The sequence below is a fragment of the Carcharodon carcharias genome, chromosome 11, assembly GCF_017639515.1.
Source record: "Carcharodon carcharias isolate sCarCar2 chromosome 11, sCarCar2.pri, whole genome shotgun sequence".
Taxonomy (NCBI): Eukaryota; Metazoa; Chordata; class Chondrichthyes; order Lamniformes; family Lamnidae; genus Carcharodon; species Carcharodon carcharias.
The window spans coordinates 8,532,009-8,549,561 of NC_054477.1; the positions used below are offsets into that span (position 1 = coordinate 8,532,009).

A 17,553-nucleotide genomic window follows, 5' to 3' on the forward strand; every position below is an offset into this window, starting at 1 on the left:
GTTGGTTGTCAGGGTGACAGGAATCTGGGATCAGTGACCCCCCCCCCCACCCCCACCAACCTCGAGTGTGGGGAGTGGGTGCTGAGCCTTATCCATGGGTCTCGGGTCCCGACACCAGCAGAGGATGGGAAGGGGGCGGTGGTTGGGGGTGTTGTGGGAGTTGACTCCATGGGGGAACGTGTTCAGTCTAAATCGCTGCTCTGCCTCTCTCGTTTCCTCCCCCCCCCCCCCCCCCCCCCCACCCACCATCTCCCCCCACCCCCTTCCTTAGGTCCCAGCGACCATGACAGCCCAGCTATTGACCGATGAGATCCTCTACCTGCGGAAGCTGATTACCAAGGAGAAAGACAACTGGTGCTGCTTTGAGGTGATCGAGAGGGAGGAAATGGGTGAGTTCCCTTTCCTGCGCTTACCCTCCCCACCCCCAACCGCTGTGTCCACCACCCCCACCCGCCGCCAGAACGCACCTCAGAGTCTTATCGTGCACACACCACCCACAGGCCTGATAGGCGTTTCCTTTCTGCGGAACTCCCTCTCTCCAGGGTGACTCTTGCTGCTTTTCTTTTGAAGTCTCGGACGCGCTTTTCCCTTCCAACCTGTCTCTTTCCACCCCCCCCGCCCCCCAGGCCTGAGTAATTCCAGCATTTTCTGGTTTTTATTACCGATGACTTTTAAGGCTGGGAAGTCACTCGATCAGACAGGCACAGCACACGTGTCCAGTCCCAGTCAGGAGCTGCTGGTGGGGGGTGGGGTGGTGATGTTGAAGCAAGAAGCTGCAAACAGAGAACGAGTGGGCAACGCAGAGAGAGCTGGAAGATAGGTTTGTGGAGCCACTTAAAGGACGAGAGAGAGAGAGAGAGAGGGAGATGTGGAGGGGATTTAGGGAGAGAGAGAGAGAGCTCGGGATCCAGGCGGCTGTAGGATCGTTTAAAACCGGCGATGCACGGGAGGCTTGAATTAGAGGATTGCAGACATCTCGGAGAGTTAAGGCGCTGGGGGAGGTACAGAGAAAGGGAAGGTTGGAGGAGGATAGGGAGGGTTGTAGGGACTGGAGGAGGTTATATGGATAGGGAGGGTTGTAGGGGTTGTAGGAGATTACAGAGATAGGAGCACGCCCATGGAGCGATTTTAAAAATAATAATCAGAATTTTAGATTTGAGGTGTTACAGGACCCGGAAAAGTTCAGCACAAAAATCAAGTCTGACACTCCCACTGCAATACTGAGGGAGTGCTGCACTGTCAGAGGGTCAGTACTGAGGGAGTGCTGCACTGTCGGAGGGTCAGTACTGAGGGAGCGCTACACTGTCAGAGGGTCAGTACTGAGGGAGTGCTGCACTGTCAGAGGGTCAGTACTGAGGGAGCGCTGCACTGTCAGAGGGTCAGTACTGAGGGAGTGCTGCACTGTCGCAGGGTCAGTACTGAGGGAGTGCTGCACTGTCGGAGGGTCAGTACTGAGGGAGTGCTGCACTGTCAGAGGGTCAGTACTGAGTGAGTGCTGCACTGTCGGAGGGTCAGTACTGAGGGAGTGCTGCACTGTCAGAGGGTCAGTACTGAGGGAGTGCTGCACTGTCAGAGAGTCAGTACTGAGGGAGTGCTGCACTGTCAGAGGGTCAGTACCGAGGGAGTGCTGCACTGTCAGAGGGTCAGTACTGAGGGAGTGCTGCACTGTCAGAGGGTCAGTACCGAGGGAGTGCTGCACTGTCAGAGGGCTAGTACTGAGTGAGTGCTGCACTGTCAGAGGGTCAGTGCTGAGGGAATGCTGCACTGTCAGAGGGTCAGTACTGAGGGAGTGCTGCACTGTCAGAGGGCTAGTACTGAGGGAGTGCTGCACTGTCAGAGGGTCAGTACTGAGGGAGTGCTGCAATGCTGGAGGTGCCAACTTCCAGATGAGACATTAAACCGAGGCTCCTTTGGGATGTAAAAGATCCCATGGCTGCTCTTTTGATGAAGAGCAGGGGAGTTCTCCTGGTCAATATTTATCCCTTGACCAACATCACAAAGAAACAGATTACATGCCATTAACCCCTTGCTGTTTGTGGGATCTTGCTGTGCACATATTGGCTGCCACGTTTCCCACATTACAACAGTGACTACACTTCAAAACGTACGGCATTGGCTGTAAAACATTTGGAGGTATCTGTTGGCTGTGAAAAGTGCTACATAAACACCAGTCTTTATTTTCCCCTTCAGTGTAGGTCAGTGGGTACCCGGCTGACAGGGGAATGGGACTCGGTGTGATTGAGGACACAGGCTGCAGAGTTTTAGTTGTCTTCACATGTTTGGAGGGGGAGGACCGGTGTGAGGGGTTAGTCAGGAATAGTCGAGTCTAGAGGTAACAAAGGCATGGATGAAGGGATAAAAGCAAAAAACTGCGGATGCTGGAAATCCAAAACACAAACAGAAACAGAAATACCTGGAAAAACTCAGCAGGTCTGGCAGCATCGGCGGAGAAGAGCACAGTTGACGTTTCGAGTCCTCATGAGTCAGCTGTGCTCTTCTCCGCCGATGCTGCCAGACCTGCTGAGTTTTTCCAGGTATTTCTGTTTCTGTTTTTGCATGAATGAAGGATTCAGCAGCAGACGAGCTGAGGCGGGAGAGATTTTATGATCCTATTGAAGCAGTGGGATGTATGGTCGGAAGCTCATCTCAGAGTCAGATACTACACCGAGGCTGTGAACAGAGTGGTTTGGCTTCAGGGAGAGGGATGGAATTGATAGGGAATGGAGTCTGTGGTGGGTCCGAAAACAATAGCTTCAGCCTTCCCAGAATTTAATCGGAGGAGATTTCAGACAAGAAATTCAGACACCAGATGTCGGACAAGTGTGAGAAAGCAGAGTGAGTGGAAGATTGAGAGCTGGTGGTGAGGTAGAGCTGGGTGTTGCCAGGGCACATGTGAAAGCTGAGAGATAAAAACAAAAAACTCCGGATGCTGGAAATCCAAAACAAAAACAGAATTACCTGGAAAAACTCAGCAGGTGAAAACTGTTGGGTTTTTCTTTGGTTGATGGCGCTGAGGGACAGCGTGTAGATGAGAAATAGGAGCGGCCAAGGATCGATCCATGGGGGAACACCAGGGGTAAGGGTGTGGGAGCAGGAAGAGAAACCATTGCAATTGACTGTCTGGCTACCATTAGATAGAAAATAATGGAACACAATTAAAGCAAAATACTGCGGATGCTGGAAATCTGAAACAAAAACAGAAAGGGCTGGAAGAACTCAGCAGGTCTGACAGCCTCTGTGGAGAGAGAAACAGAGTTAACGTTTCAAGTCCATATGACTCTTCTTCAGAGCTAAAGAGAAGTAGAAATGTGTTGAAATTTATACTGTTTAAGGTGGGGGGCGGGGAAGCAGGTGAAGGTGGATGGAAGGTCAGTGACAGGACCTTTGACCCCACCTATCGCTGACCCTCTATCCAACTTCACCTGCTCCCCCCACTTAAACTGTATAAATTTCATCACATCTTTAGCTCTGAAGTAGAGTCAAACGGACTCAAAACGTTAAGAGTGGAACATGAGATATGGGGGCCGATGGCCAATAGCATGGTCAGAAAGGCAAGTTTTGGGGAGCTTTTTAAAGGAGCAAAGGGAGGTAGTGAGGTGGAGTCAGAGAGGGGGGCTGGGGGGAGGTTGATTCGGGGAGTTGGAGGCAGAGTTGGAGGGTGGGGGATTGGTTGATTCAGGGAGGTGGAGGCAGAGTTGGAGGGTGGGGATTGGTTGATTCGGGGAGGTGGAGGCAGAGTTGGAGGGTGGGGGATTGGTTGATTCGGGGAGGTGGAGGGCAGAGAGTGGGGTGGGGGGGGGAGGTTGATTCGGGGAGGTGGAGGGCAGAATGGGAAGGGGGAATCGGAGAGGGAGAGTTGGGGGGGGTTGGGGTAGGGAGAGGCAGGCAGAGAAGGGGGTGGGGAAGGAGAGTCGGAGAGGGGGAACTGGAGGGCGGGGTAGGGAGGGGGGTGGGTAGGGGGAGTCAGAGATGGGGAGATGGAGGGTGGGTTAGGGAGGGAGGGGGAGATGGAGAGGTTTAGAAACCTCAGGAGCGTTGATGAGCAGCAGCGAGGTGAAGGTTTCTGGATTATATGGGGTGCAGCAGATTTGGTCCAAGTGGCCTTCAATTTTTTTGTTATATTAATCATTTGGACGTGAACGTGGGGGACACGATTGGGAAATTTGCAGATGACACAAAGATTGGCCGAGTAGTGTATAGTGTAGAGGATAGCCATAATTTCCAAAACGATATAGATGGGTTGTTGGAGTGGGCGGTAAAGTGGCAGATGGATTTTAACATAGAGAAATGTGAGGTCATACATTTAGGGAGGTCAAACAGTTACAGGGATTACACAATAAATGGGAATATACTAAGATGGTTAGGTGAAGTGCGAGATCTTGGTGTACAAGTACACAGGTCCCTGAAGGCAGCAGCTCAAGTAGACAAGGTTGTAAAGAAGGCATATGGAATGCTCTCCTTCATTGGCAGAGGTATAGAATATAAAAGTAAGGATATAATGTTGGAATTGTATAAAACACTGGTGAGGCCACAACTGGAGTATTGTATGCAGTTCTGGTGGAATTTGAATTCAATAAAAATCTGGAATTAAGAGTCTAATGATGACCAGGAAACCATTGTCAAGTGTTGTAAAAACCCATCTGGTTCACCAATGTCCTTTAGGGAAGGAAATCTGCTGTCCTTATGACCCCAGACCCACAGCAATGTGGTTGACGCTTAACTGAGCCCTGGAGGGCTAATAGGCAATAAATACTGACCTAGCCTGCGATGCCCCCATCCCATGAATGAATAACAAAAAAGCCAGGATGGTGAGTGACTCGGAGGGGAACTTGCCGGTGCTGCTTTTGTCCTTCTAGGTGGTAGTGGTCTTGGGTTTAGAAGCTACTGTCGAATGAATCTTGATGAATTCCTGCAGTGCATCTTGTAGATGGTACACACACTGCTGCTACTGTGCATTGGTGTTGGTGGAGGGAGTGAACGTTTGTGGATGGGGTGCCAATCAAGCGGGGTTGCTTTGTCCTGGATGGTGTCGAGATTCTTGAGTGTTGTGGGAGCGGCACTCATCCAGGCAAGTGTGGAGTATTCCATCACACTCCTGACTTGTGCCTTGTCGATGGTGGAGAGGCTTTGGGGAGTCAGGAGGTGAGTTACTCGCTGCAGGATTCCTAGCCTCTGATCTGCTCTTGTAGCCACAGTGTTTATATGGCTAGTCCAGTTCAGTTTCTGGTCAATGGTAACCCCCAGGATGTTGATGGTAGGGGATTCAGTGATGGTAATGCCATTGAATATCATGGGGTGATGGTTGGATTCTCTCCTGTTGGAGATGGTCATTGCCTAGCATTTGTGTGGTGTGAATGTTACTTGTCACTTGTCAGCCCAAGTCTGGATATTGTCCAGGTCTCGCTGCATATGGATAAGGACTGGATTCCATGTTATTTGTAGTTATAAAATTCTCTTGTACCAGATACTAATTCAAATGCCAGCCTTGGCTCAATTGGCTACACACTTTTCCCTGCGTTAGAATCTCATGGTTTAAGATCCGGGTTCTACGTTGAGGGAGTGCTACATTGTCTAAGGCGCTGTCATTTGAATGAAGCGTTGCACCGGGGTGGCATCCAACTGCTGAGGTGGATTTTGATAGATCCAGTGGCATGATGGGAAGAAGGTCAGGGAGTTTGCTGCTGACCTGGCCAATGTCTCCCCTTCACTAGCGAGCAGGTGGAATTTCTGATGAATCCCATTAGTTACGTTACTGTGCACAAAATGGCCGCTATATTCATGTGCACAGTAAATCAAATTCCTGGCGGGGGTTACCATTGACCAGAAACTGAATGGGATTAGCCATATAAATACTGTGGCTACAAGAGCGGGTCAGATGCTAGGAATCCTGCAGTGAGTAACTCAATTCCTGACTCCCCAAAGCCTGTCCACCATCTACAAGGCACAAGTCAGGAGTGTGATGGAATACTCTCCACTTGCTTGGGTGAGTGCAGCTCCCACAACACTCAAGAAGCTCAACACCATCCAGGACAAAGCAGCCCACTTGATTGGCACCAAATCCACAAACATTCACTCCCTCCACCACCAACGTACAGTAGCAGCAGTGTGTACCATCTATAAGATGCACTGCAGGAATTCACCAAGACTCCTTCTACACTACCTTCCAAACCCACGACCACTACCATCTAGAAGGACAAGGGCAGCAGACACATGGGAACACCACCACCTGGAAGTTCCCCTCCGAGTCACCCACCATCCTGACTTGGAAATATATCGCCGTTCCTTCACTGTCACTGGGTCAAAATCCTGGAACTCCCTCCCTAACAGCACTGTGGGTGTGCCTACACCACAGGGACTGCAGCGGTTCAAGAAGGCAGCTCATCACCACCTTCTCAAGGGCAACTAGGGATGGGCAATAAATGCTGGCCCAGCCAGAGAAGCCCACATCCCATGAATGAAGAAAAAATATGTAGGGGAATTCAAGAGAAACTTCTTTACCCAGAGGGTGGGGAGAATGTAGAACACACTCCCACAGGGAGTGGTTAAGGTGAGTAGTGTAGATGTGTTTAAGGGGAAGCTGGATAAACACATGAGGGAGAAAAGAATAAAAGGACATGCTGATAGGGTGAGATGATGGGGGGGAATATGGAAGGAGGTTCATGTGGAGTATTAACACCAGCATGAAGCAGATGGGCTGAATGGCCTGTGTCTGTGATGTACATACTGTGTGATAATCATTTCATATCATTGGTTTGTGGCATTGGTAAAGTGCCTTATAAATACAAATTCTCCCTCAGTTTTAACAATGTGCATTGCTCTTTCAGAACGACCACTACATTACACAGAGAAAGTCTTGCCTATTCTACACTCGCTGGGCGCTGACAGCTATTTAGTGGTGAAAAAGAATATCGCCATGGAAACCATGTTGATGTACCTGGGTACGTGCACTGTTGACAGCTGGAGGTGCCTGTGTCACATGGCACAGTGGGTATTTCTAACTGAGTAGATGGCCTCAAGTTTGGGTTTTAAGACTTTCTAGGTTGTGGGGGAGGGGTGGTGGGGATGAGAGGGGTAAGGCAGAAGAAGCAGGAGCATGGAGGAAGGAGGGGGCAATGGGGGTAGGAGGAGGGAGGATTGGAGCTGGGGAGGGGGTTGAGAAGTGGGGGGGTGGGAGAAAGGGGGCAAGCAGAAGGTTGGGGGAAATGGGGGGAAGAGGGAGGACTGGAGGAAGTTCTCGAACCAGAGAAGATCCTGGGGCAGGAGAAGGTGTATGCGAAATCGGTGTAAAACACTACTTCAGCCTCAGCTGGAGTATTGCCTCTGGTCCCAGGCACCACACTTTAGGAAGGATGTGAAGGCATTGGAGAGAGTGCAGGAAAGATTCACGGGATTGGTTCCAACGATGAGGAACTTCAGCTATGAAGATGGATTGGAAACGTTGGATTGGTTTTCCTTGGAGAAGAGAAGGCTGAGAGGAGATTTGATAAGAGGTATTCAAAATCACCAGGGGCCTGGACAGAGCAGATAGGGAGCAACTATCCCCATTGGTGGCAAGATTGGGGGAGACAGTGGCAGAGTGGTAATGTCACCCGATTGGTAATTGAGAGAACCAAGGTAATATGCTAGGGACACGGGTTCAAATCCCACCACAGTAATAAAAAAGAAACTGTAATTTAAGGCTAATCTCAGTAACGTGACCATGAAACCATTGTCAATTGTTGTAAAAACCCACCTGGTTCGCTAATGCCCTTTAGGGAAGGAAATCTGCTGTCCTTACCTGGTCTGGCCTACATGTGACTCCAGACCCACAGCAACGTGGTTGGCTCTTAACTGCCCCCTGAAATGGCCCAGCAAGACACTCAGTTCAAGGGCAATTGGGGATGGACAACAAACACTGGCCTGGCCAGTGACACCCACATCCCATAAAAGAATATAAAAAAAGGATCAAGTAGCAGAGGGCACAGATTTAAGGTGATTGGTAAAAGAAGCAATGGTGACATGAGGAGCAACATTTTCACGCAGCGAGAGGTTAGGACCTGGAATGCGCTGCCTGAGAGTGTGTTGGAGGCAGGGCCAATCGAGGAATTCGAAGGGAGATTGGGTTATTATCGGAAAAGAAAAATATTTACCGGGAAAGGGGGAGTGGCATTAGTTAAATTGCAATTGCAGAGAGTCAGCACGGAGCTGACGGGCAGAATGTCCTCCTCTGTGCTGTCATCATTCTAAGATTCTAGATCCTGAGAGGGAGGAGGCCCTGGGAAAGGCTGACTTTGGGTATGAGATGAGGCGAGGAGGTTTAATTGCCACACGGGAGCAGGAGTGTGGAACAGAAACATGGTGGGAAACAAGGGCAGCAAATTAATAGGAGGGTGAAAATCGAGATTTAGGGACTATCGCTGGAAAGAGAGACATGTTGTTGAAACTCCTCGTCTTGCATTGATCAGGACAGATTCAAGAGTGACAGATTTCAAATGTCCCCCCCACTGCCCCCACCACCCCCACCCCGCCATGTTGTCTGCCCAAGCTCCAGGAAGGAGAAGACGGGGGCAGATCAGAAAGGGTTAAACTGAAATTTCACCATCCTCTCTCTCTCTCTCTCTCTCTCTCCCTCTCTCACCCCTTCCCTCCCATTCTCCCCCTCTCTCACCCATTCTCCCCCCTCTACACCCCCATCTCTTCCTTTCCCTCTCCCTCACCTCCTTCCTCCCTCTTTAAACCCCACCCCCCACTCTAACTCTCCCCCTCACTCCCACACCCCCTTCCCTTTCTCCCCCCAATACCTTTCTTACACCGCTCCCTTCCTCTCCCGGCTTCCTTTCTGATCCCCTCCCTCCCTCCCTCCCTCCCTCCCTCCCTCCCTCCCTCTCACCCCTCAACCCTCTTCCCCCCTCTTTCCCCCTTTGACCCCGCATTGCGACCCGCTCCCCTCTCTCTCCTCTCCTCTCTACCCCCCTCCCCTCCCTCCTCCCCTCGACTCCCACTCCTCCACCGCTCTGCCCCCTCTGTCCCTCCCCTCCCTCTCCTTCCCCCACTGCCCCCTCTCTCCCCTTATGTACTCACCCCCCCTCGCTGTTCCCGTTCTCCCTCCCCCTCTCTCTCCACCCCCTCTCTACCCCACACCCCCCCCCCCACTCTACCCCCGCCTCTCTTCCCCATTCTCTTCCCCTCACCTCCTTTCCCATCTCCCCCCTCTGGATTTTCCTTACAGCCAGTAGGGTGTCTGATCAGAAACACGGGATGGTGAAGTTCCGGGAGGAGAAGAAGCTCGGATTGGGAGTGGGCAGCTTCAGTGACCGTTACTTCATGTTGACTGGCTTCACCCTCCGACTTTACAAGGAAGTGCGGGTAAGTAACCAATCGCTGTGAGGGGGGGGGGGGAGGGGTCATTAGGATAATGTGACCAAGTTGCTGCCCCTGTCATGATCCACTCAACCTGTTCGAGGCTGATGACTGATACCCTCACAATTGAACAAATTGAATGAACTCGCTGTCCAGTCAACTGGTCAGTGACTAAACCCAGGATAACCTGGTCAGGGATGGACAAATTTGGTAATCTGTCCTTTCTGTAGCCATTCCTGTTGGCTACCAACTGTTCTGCGAGTTTCCCCCTCCAGCAGCTCAGAGCTGAGATTAACCCTGGGATCTGCTGACCTCCGACACTGGGCGGCACCTTTACCTGTGACCTGCTGACCTTTTGGTACAGCCATGGTGTCATTCGTGTCTCAGTGGACATCCCTCGTGCCTCACAAAGGACTTGGGTTAAAGTCGCACTCCAGGGACTTGGGCACAAAACCAGACTGACACCCCCAGTGCAGTACGATGGGAGTGCTGCACTGTCATAGTTCCTGTCTTTCAGTGAGATGTAAATCTGGGGCTCTGCCACCTCCGAGACAAATTAAAGCTCCCTCTACACTGTCCCCATCAAACACTCCCAGGACAGGTACAGCACGGGGTTAGATACAGAGTAAAGCTCCCTCTACACTGTCCTCATCAAACACTCCCAGGACAGGTACAGCACGGGGTTAGATACAGAGTAAAGCTTCCTCTACACCATTTCATTGGTGACCATTCCATTACCTGAACTCTTGGGCCTTGGAACCATCAAAAGTGAAGGTGCTGAACGAGGCCATTCAGCCCATCGTGTCTGCACCAGCCAAAAAGAGACAAAAGAAACTAGCCGCTCATTTTAATCCCTCTTTCCAGCACCTGGTCTGTAGCCTTGCAGGTTACAGCGCTTCAGATGCAGATCCAGGTACCTTACCGAGGAGCTGAGCGTTTCAGCCTCAACCACCAACTTAGGCCGTGGATGAATGTGACAATTTTAATGTCCAGTCATGAACAGTTTGATAAGATGGATTTGTTCCCTGTGCACCTGGATCGAGGGAAGATGAGCTTTCTCCACCCTCATTGGCCTGGCTGCTGGAATGAGGATTACCAGATGTTGATGTGCTGGGCGGCTCCCCATTAGCCACTTGTTTAGTTTGTGTTGGACGCAGTCTGATTGTTTTGGTATGTGTTGCACACAGAGTAATAAGCCTGAGAAGGAATGGCCTGTGAAGAGTCTGAAGATCTATCTCGGAGTGAAGAAGAAATTCAGACCACCCACATGGTGAGGAGATTCTGCAAATTGAAACTGATGTGTGCAGCTGCCTGTGGTCCTGGGGGTTTGGGCAGAGTCTGTGGTCTGGCGGTCACACAGGCCAGTCTTATTCGAAAATATTTACAGACACAGAAGCTGGCCACTTGGCCCGTCTGGTCCATGCTGGTGTTAAAATGCTCTGTGCGAGCATCCTCCTCAACCCCACTTTATCTCACCCTATTACCAGATCCTCCTGTTCCTTTCTCCCTCATGTGCCTATCCAGCTTCCTCTTAAATACATCCAGTCTGTTCACCTCTATTATTCCCCACACTCGCAAACTCCACATTCTCTCCACTCTCTGGGTAAAGAAGTTTCTCCTGAATTCCCCATTGGGTTTCTTACTGACTGTCTTACGTTGATGGAGCCTAGTTCTAGTCTCTCCCGCAAATAGAAACATCTTCTCTATGTCTACCCTATCCATCCCTTTCAGAATCGTACATGTACAGTAGAGTAAAGGGTTAATGGTTACGTTAATTAGACAACGATGTTAGTGATGACATTAGAGTTGGATGATCAAGAGATTACAAGGGAGCAAAACGCAGAGCAGTCTGTGTCCGGAGAATAGAACACGTACCATCAGGTCCTTGATGTAAAAAATTCTAAGTAAATAGTTTCAAGAGGAACGACACTGACTATCCCCCAGTCACCCCTGTGTAGCTGGAAGACCAAATGAAGAAAAGGCAACAAAGCCAAGCTGTGGTGAAATATAAACCATGGTGACAGCCGGGACACTGCAGAGCTCCATCAGGTCACCTCTCAATCTTTTCTGTAGAGAAGACCCCCAACCTGTTCAATCTGTCCTGCTGGGTATAATCTCTCAGTTGTAGTAATCTTACACCCTTCTCCAGTGCCTCCATATTCTTTTGTAATAGGGGGTGCAGAGCTGTTCACAGTAACTCCGGGTGTTGTGTAAGCAGGATTCCATACAAGTTAAACGGAATACTCCTGCTTTTCAGTCCTGGCCCCGCACAGCTCAGGCTTGGACCCCCCACCCCCCAGGATATCGGAGGTTGAGGTTATTTGATTTGAGGATTTTAGGTTTGACAATGAACTGAGTGACGAGATGCAAACTTTCTCCATTGGTTGGTGGGGGGAATGGGAGAGTCTAGAAGAGGGGGACGTAAATCAGAGGCTGCCCATTCCACTGAGGAGTTGGGATAATATTTTTTCACACACAGGGTGGTGTTAAGTGTGACACTCCCTCCCCCAGTAACCAGCTGATGACAGCTCAGTTAATCAGCTTTGAATCTGAAATTCATAGGTTGTTTGTTTCCTTTGGATCGCTTTGGAAAAAGTTATGGAGCCAAGGCTCGTGAATGAAGTTCGGGTCAGATAGGATTCCATACAACGGCAGAATGGCTTTGAGCGGCTGAATCGCCGCTTCTCTTCCCTCCTCTGATCTCTGGGTAGTGAAATGGCAAAAGTTATGTCCACGGGTGTGCGTCCCATTTTGTCTGCTTGTCTCTCTCTCCCTTTCTCCGGTTGGGTTATGTTGGAGTTGTGTCCTTGTTTTCCTGTGTCAGGTTGTCTGCCTTCAGTCTTCTCCCCCCACCCCCTCCCCTCTCCCTCCCCCCCATCTCCTCCCTCCCCCTCCGCATCCCCCACCCCCTCCCCTCTCCCTCCCCCCCATCTCCTCCCCTCCCCCTCCGCATCCCCACCCCCTCCCCTCTCCCTCCCCCCCATCTCCTCCCCTCCCCCTCCCCCTCCCCCACCCCCTCCCCTCTCCCTCCCCCCCATCTCCTCCCCTCCCCCTCCGCATCCCCCTCCCCATCTCCTCCCCCTCCCCCTCCCCCTCCCCCCATCTCCTCCCTCCCCCTCCCCCTCCCCCCCATCTCCTCCCCTCCCCCAACTCCTCCCCCCTCCCCCCCTCCCCCTCTCCCCCAACTCCTCCCCCCCTCCCCCTCCCCTCCCCCTCCCCCTCTCCCTTCCCCTCTCCCTCCCCCCCGTCTCCTCCCCTCCCCCTCCCCCTCCCCCTCCCCCTCTCCCTCCCCCTCCCCCTCCCCCTCCCCCCCATCTCCTCCCCTCCCCCTCCCCCTCTCCCTTCCCCTCCCCCTCCCCCCCATCTCCTCCCCTCCCCCTTCCCCTCTCCCTCCCCCTCCCACTCCCCCTCCCCCTCCCCCCATCTCCTCCCCTCCCCCTCCCCCTCTCCCTTCCCCTCCCCCTCCCCCCCATCTCCTCCCCTCCCCCTCCCCTCTCCCCCAACTCCTCCCCCCTCCCCCCTCCCCCTCCCCTCCCCCTCCCCCTCTCCCTTCCCCTCTCCCTCCCCCCCGTCTCCTCCCCTCCCCCTCCCCTCCCCCTCCCCCTCCCCCTCTCCCTCAACTCCTCCCCTCCCCCTCCCCCTCCCCTCCCCCTCCCCCTCTCCCTTCCCCTCCCCCTCCCCCCATCTCCTCCCTCCCCCTCCCCCTCCCCCCATCTCCTCCCCCCTCCCCCCTCCCCTCCCCTCCCCCTCCCCCCTCCCCCTCCCCCCATCTCCTCCCCCCTCCCCCCTCCCCTCCCCTCCCCCTCCCCCTCCCCCTCCCCCCATCTCCTCCCTCCCCCTCCCCCTCTCCCCCAACTCCTCCCCTCCCCTCCCCCTCCCCCTCTCCCCCACCTCCTCCCCTCCCCCTCCCCCTCCCCTCCCCCTCCCCCCCAACTCCTCCCCCCTCCCCCTCCCCTCCCCCTCCCCCTCTCCCCCACCTCCTCCCCTCCCCCCTCCCCCCTCCCCTCCCCCTCCCCTCCCCCTCCCCCCATCTCCTCCCCCCTCCCCCCTCCCCTCCCCCCCCTCCCCCTCCCCCTCTCCCCCACCTCCTCCCCTCCCCCCTCCCCCCTCCCCTCCCCCTCCCCCTCTCCCCCACCTCCTCCCCCCTCCCCCTCCCCCTCTCCCCCACCTCCTCCCCTCCCCCCTCCCCCCTCCCCTCCCCCTCCCCCTCTCCCCCACCTCCTCCCTCCCCCTCCCCCCCAACTCCTCCCCCCTCCCCCTCCCCTCCCCCTCCCCCTCTCCCCCAACTCCTCCCCCCTCCCCCCTCCCCTCCCCCTCCCCCTCCCCCCAACTCCTCCCCCCTCCCCCCTCCCTCTCCCCCCATCTCCTCCCCCCTCCCCCCTCCCTCTCCCCCCATCTCCTCCCCCCTCCCCCCTCCCTCTCCCCCCATCTCCTCCCCCCTCCCCCCTCCCCCTCCCCCATCTCCTCCCCTCTCCCTCCCCCTCCCCCCATCTCCTCCCCCCTCCCCCCTCCCTCTCCCCCCATCTCCTCCCCCCTCCCCCCCTCCCCTCTCCACATCTCCTCCCCCCTCCCCCCTCCCCCTCTCCCCCCAATCTCCTCCCTCCCCCCTCCCTCCCTCTCCCCCCATCTCCTCCCCCCTCCCCCCCCCACCTCCCCCCCCCTCCTCCCCCTCCCCCCCTCCCCCCTCCCCCCTCTCCCCCCTCTCCCCTCCCCCTCCCTCCCCCATTCACTCTCCCCCATCTCCTCCCCCCTCCCCCACTCCCTACCCTCTCCCCCCCATCTCCTCCCCCCCTCCCCCCCTCCCTCTCCCCCCCACCTCCTCCCCTCCCCCTCCCCCTCCCCCCACTCCCTCCCCCTCCCCCTCCCCCTCTCCCCACCCTCTCCCTCTCCCTCTCCCTCTCCCTCTCCCTCCCCCTCTCCCATTCCTTCTCCCTCTCCTTCCCCTCCACCTCCACCTCCCCCTCCCTCTCCCTCTCCCTCTCCCTCCCCCTCCCCCCTCCCCCTCCCCCTCCCCCCTCCCCCCTCCCCCTCCCCCTCCCCCTCTCCCTTTCCTCTCCTCTCCTCTTATTTGATAAGGTGGATTCAAAATTGGTTTAGTTGTAGGAGGCAGAGGGTGATGACAGAAGGATGCTTCAGTGACTGGAAGTCAGTGTCCAGTGGTGTACCACAGGGATCTGTGCTGGATCCCCTATTATTGTCATTTATATAACCGACATAGATGACTATGTGGGGGGTAGGATTAGTAAGTTTGTGGATGACACAAAGATTGGCCGGGTGGTTAACAGTGAGGTTGAGTGTCTTGGGCTACAGGAAGATATAGACGGGATGGTCAAATGGCCAGATAAGTGGCAGATGGAATTTAACCCTGAAAAGTGTGAGGTGATACACTTTGGAAGGAGTAATTTGACAAGGAAGTATTCAATGACCGGCATGGCACTAGGAAGTTCTGAGGAACAAAGGGACCTTAGCGTGTGTGTCCATAGATCTCTGAAGGCAGAGGGGCATGTTAGTGGGGTGGTGAAAAAGGCATGTGGGACACTTGCCTTTATCAATCGAGGCATAGATTACAAAAGTAGTGAGGTCATGTTGGAGTTGTATAGAACCTTGGTGAGGCCACAGCTGGAGTACTGTGTGCAGTTCTGGTCGCCACATTATAGGAAGGATGTGATTGCATTGGAGGGGGTGCAGAGGAGATTCACCAGGATGTTGCCTGGGATGAAACACTTAAGTTATGAAGAGAGGTTGGATAGACTTGGGTTGGTTTCGTTGGAGCAGAGAAGACTGAGGGGAGACCTGATCGAGGTGTACAAGGTTATGAGGGGCATGGACAGGGTGGATAGGGAGCAGCTGTTCCTCTTAGTTGAAGGGTCAGTCACGAGGGGACATAAGTTCAAGGTGAGGGGCAGGAGGTTTAGGGGGGGGATGTGAGGGAAAAACTTTTTTACCCAGAGGGTGGTGATGATCTGGAATGCGCTGCCTGGGAGGGTGGTGGAGGCGGGTTGCCTCACACTCTTTAAAAAGTACCTGGATGAGCACTTGGCATGTCATAACATTGAAGGCTATGGGCCAAGTGCTGGTAAATGGGGTTAGGTAGGCAGGTCAGGTGTTTCTCATGTGTCGGTGCAGACTCGATGGGCCGAAGGGCCTCTTCTGCACTGTGAGATTCTGTGTGATTCTTATTCCTCTCCTTCCCCCCTCCCTCTCCTCCTCTCCCCCTCTCCTCCCCTCCCCTCGTCCCCTCCCTCTCTCCCTTTTCCTCTTCCTTTAACTGTCTCTTTTTATTCCTGACACAGTTTCTTTCTGGCCCCTGTTGTATCACAGGAGATACAATCTGATCATTGTTTTCAATCAACCTTCGATTATAAAGAACACTACTTGGAAATATCGACTATCCAATCCATTTAAGGAAAGAACTTGCATTTCTATAGCACCATTTACATTCTCACAATGTCCCAAAGTGCATTACAGCCAATTACAGTTGCTGTTGTAATGTAGGAAACCCAACAACCAGTCTATGCACAGCAAGATCCCAAGACAGCAATGTGATAGTGGCTGGGTTAATCTGTTTTTGTGATGTTGATTCAGAGATAAGTATTGGCCAGGACAGCAGAGAGAATTCCCTTACTCTTCAAAATACGGGCTGTGGGATCTTTTACCATCCGCCTGAGAGTGCGGATGGAGCCTTGACTTAATAACTCATCTAAAAGATGGCACCTCTAGCAGTGGAGCACACCCTAAGCGCTGCACTGGTAGTGGAAACCTGCATTATGGGCTCAACTCTCTGGAGTGGGGCTTGAACCCACAACCGTCTCACTCAGAGGTGAGTGTGTACGCAATGCACCATGTCTGGCACCAAACCATTCACCGTGAGGGGCATTTTTAAACTTTCTGGGATGTGGGCTTCGCTGGCTAGACCTGCATCTATTGGCCATCCCTAGTTGCCCTTGAGAAGGTGGTGGTGAGCTGCCTCCTTGAACCGCTGCAGTCCATGTGGTGTAGGTACACCCACCGTGCTGTTAGTGAGGGAGTTCCAGGATTCTGACCCAGCGACAGTGAAGGAACGATCGATATATTTCCAAATCAGGATGGTGAGTGGCTTGGAGGGGAACTTCCAAACAGATTAAAACAGCCACTATCACATTGCTGTCTTGGGATCTTGCTGTGCATGGTGTTCCCATGCTATGACATTAACGGCATTTATTTGCCATGTTATAGTTTATTAGTGTTAACCACAAGAAGCTGCACTGATTAATCGAGACAGTATTTGGCGTGTAATCGGGACAGTATTTGTCGTGAGAGACTCTATTTGGCAATGAGGTTGTGTCTTCTTTCTTTCAGTTGGGGTTTCACCATTGTTTATGAAAACAAAGAAAAACATGAGAGGAATCAGTGGTGAGTAACTGGCAACAGATGAAGCGTAGGGGAATATCTCCGGGTATCTGTCATTCTGGTTATAAACCCCTCGGACCCTTCGATTAGATTCCAGTCTGTAACTCACCCCCGGGTATCTGTCATTCTGTATATAAACCCATCGGACCCTAAGATTAGATTCCAGTCTGTAACTCACCCCCGGGTATCTGTCATTCTGTATATAAACCCCTTGGACCCTTCGATTAGATTCCAGTCTGTAACTCACCCCCGGGTATCTGTCATTCTGGTTATAAAACACCCCGAACCCCTTGATTAGATTCCAGTCTGTAACTCACCCCCAGGTATCTGTCATTCTGTATATAAACCACCCCGAACCCCACGATTAGATTCCAGTCTGTAACTCACCCCCAGGTATCTGTCATTCTGGTTATAAACCCCCTGAACCCCTCGATTAGATTCCAGTCTGTAACTCACTGCCAGGTATCTGTCATTCTGTATATAAACCACCCCGAACCCCTCGATTAGATTCCAGTCTGTAATCACTCCCAGGCACTGTAGAGGGAGCTTTACTCTGTATCTAACCCCATGCTGTACCTGTCCTGGGAGTGTTTGATGAAGACAGTGTAGAGTGAGCTTTACCCTGTTTCTAACACCGTGCTGTACCTGTCCTGGGAGTGTTTGATGGGGACAGTGTAGAGGGAGCTTTACTCTGTATCTAACCCCGTGCTGTAGCTGTCCTGGGAGTGTTTGATGGGGATGGTATAGAGGGAGCTTTACTCTGTATCTAACCCCGTGCTGTACCTGTCCTGGGAGTGTTTGATGGGGACAGAGTAGAGGGAGATT

The 17,553-nt window shown here is 53.2% G+C and overlaps 1 protein-coding gene across 5 annotated transcripts in view; it reads left to right on the top strand.

The window, feature by feature from the left end:
- The window catches only part of LOC121284386 (arf-GAP with Rho-GAP domain, ANK repeat and PH domain-containing protein 1-like), a 225,971-nt gene that overhangs the window by 193,309 nt on the left and 15,109 nt on the right, over nt 1–17,553 (top strand). For all 5 annotated transcript variants that reach the window (XM_041199816.1, XM_041199818.1, XM_041199817.1 and 2 more), the window contains exons 25-29: nt 272–389; nt 6,825–6,938; nt 9,209–9,345; nt 10,527–10,609; nt 16,678–16,731. In XM_041199816.1, the coding sequence (XP_041055750.1) occupies nt 272–389; nt 6,825–6,938; nt 9,209–9,345; nt 10,527–10,609; nt 16,678–16,731 (506 nt within the window). The remainder of the gene's footprint in view (nt 1–271; nt 390–6,824; nt 6,939–9,208; nt 9,346–10,526; nt 10,610–16,677; nt 16,732–17,553) is intronic.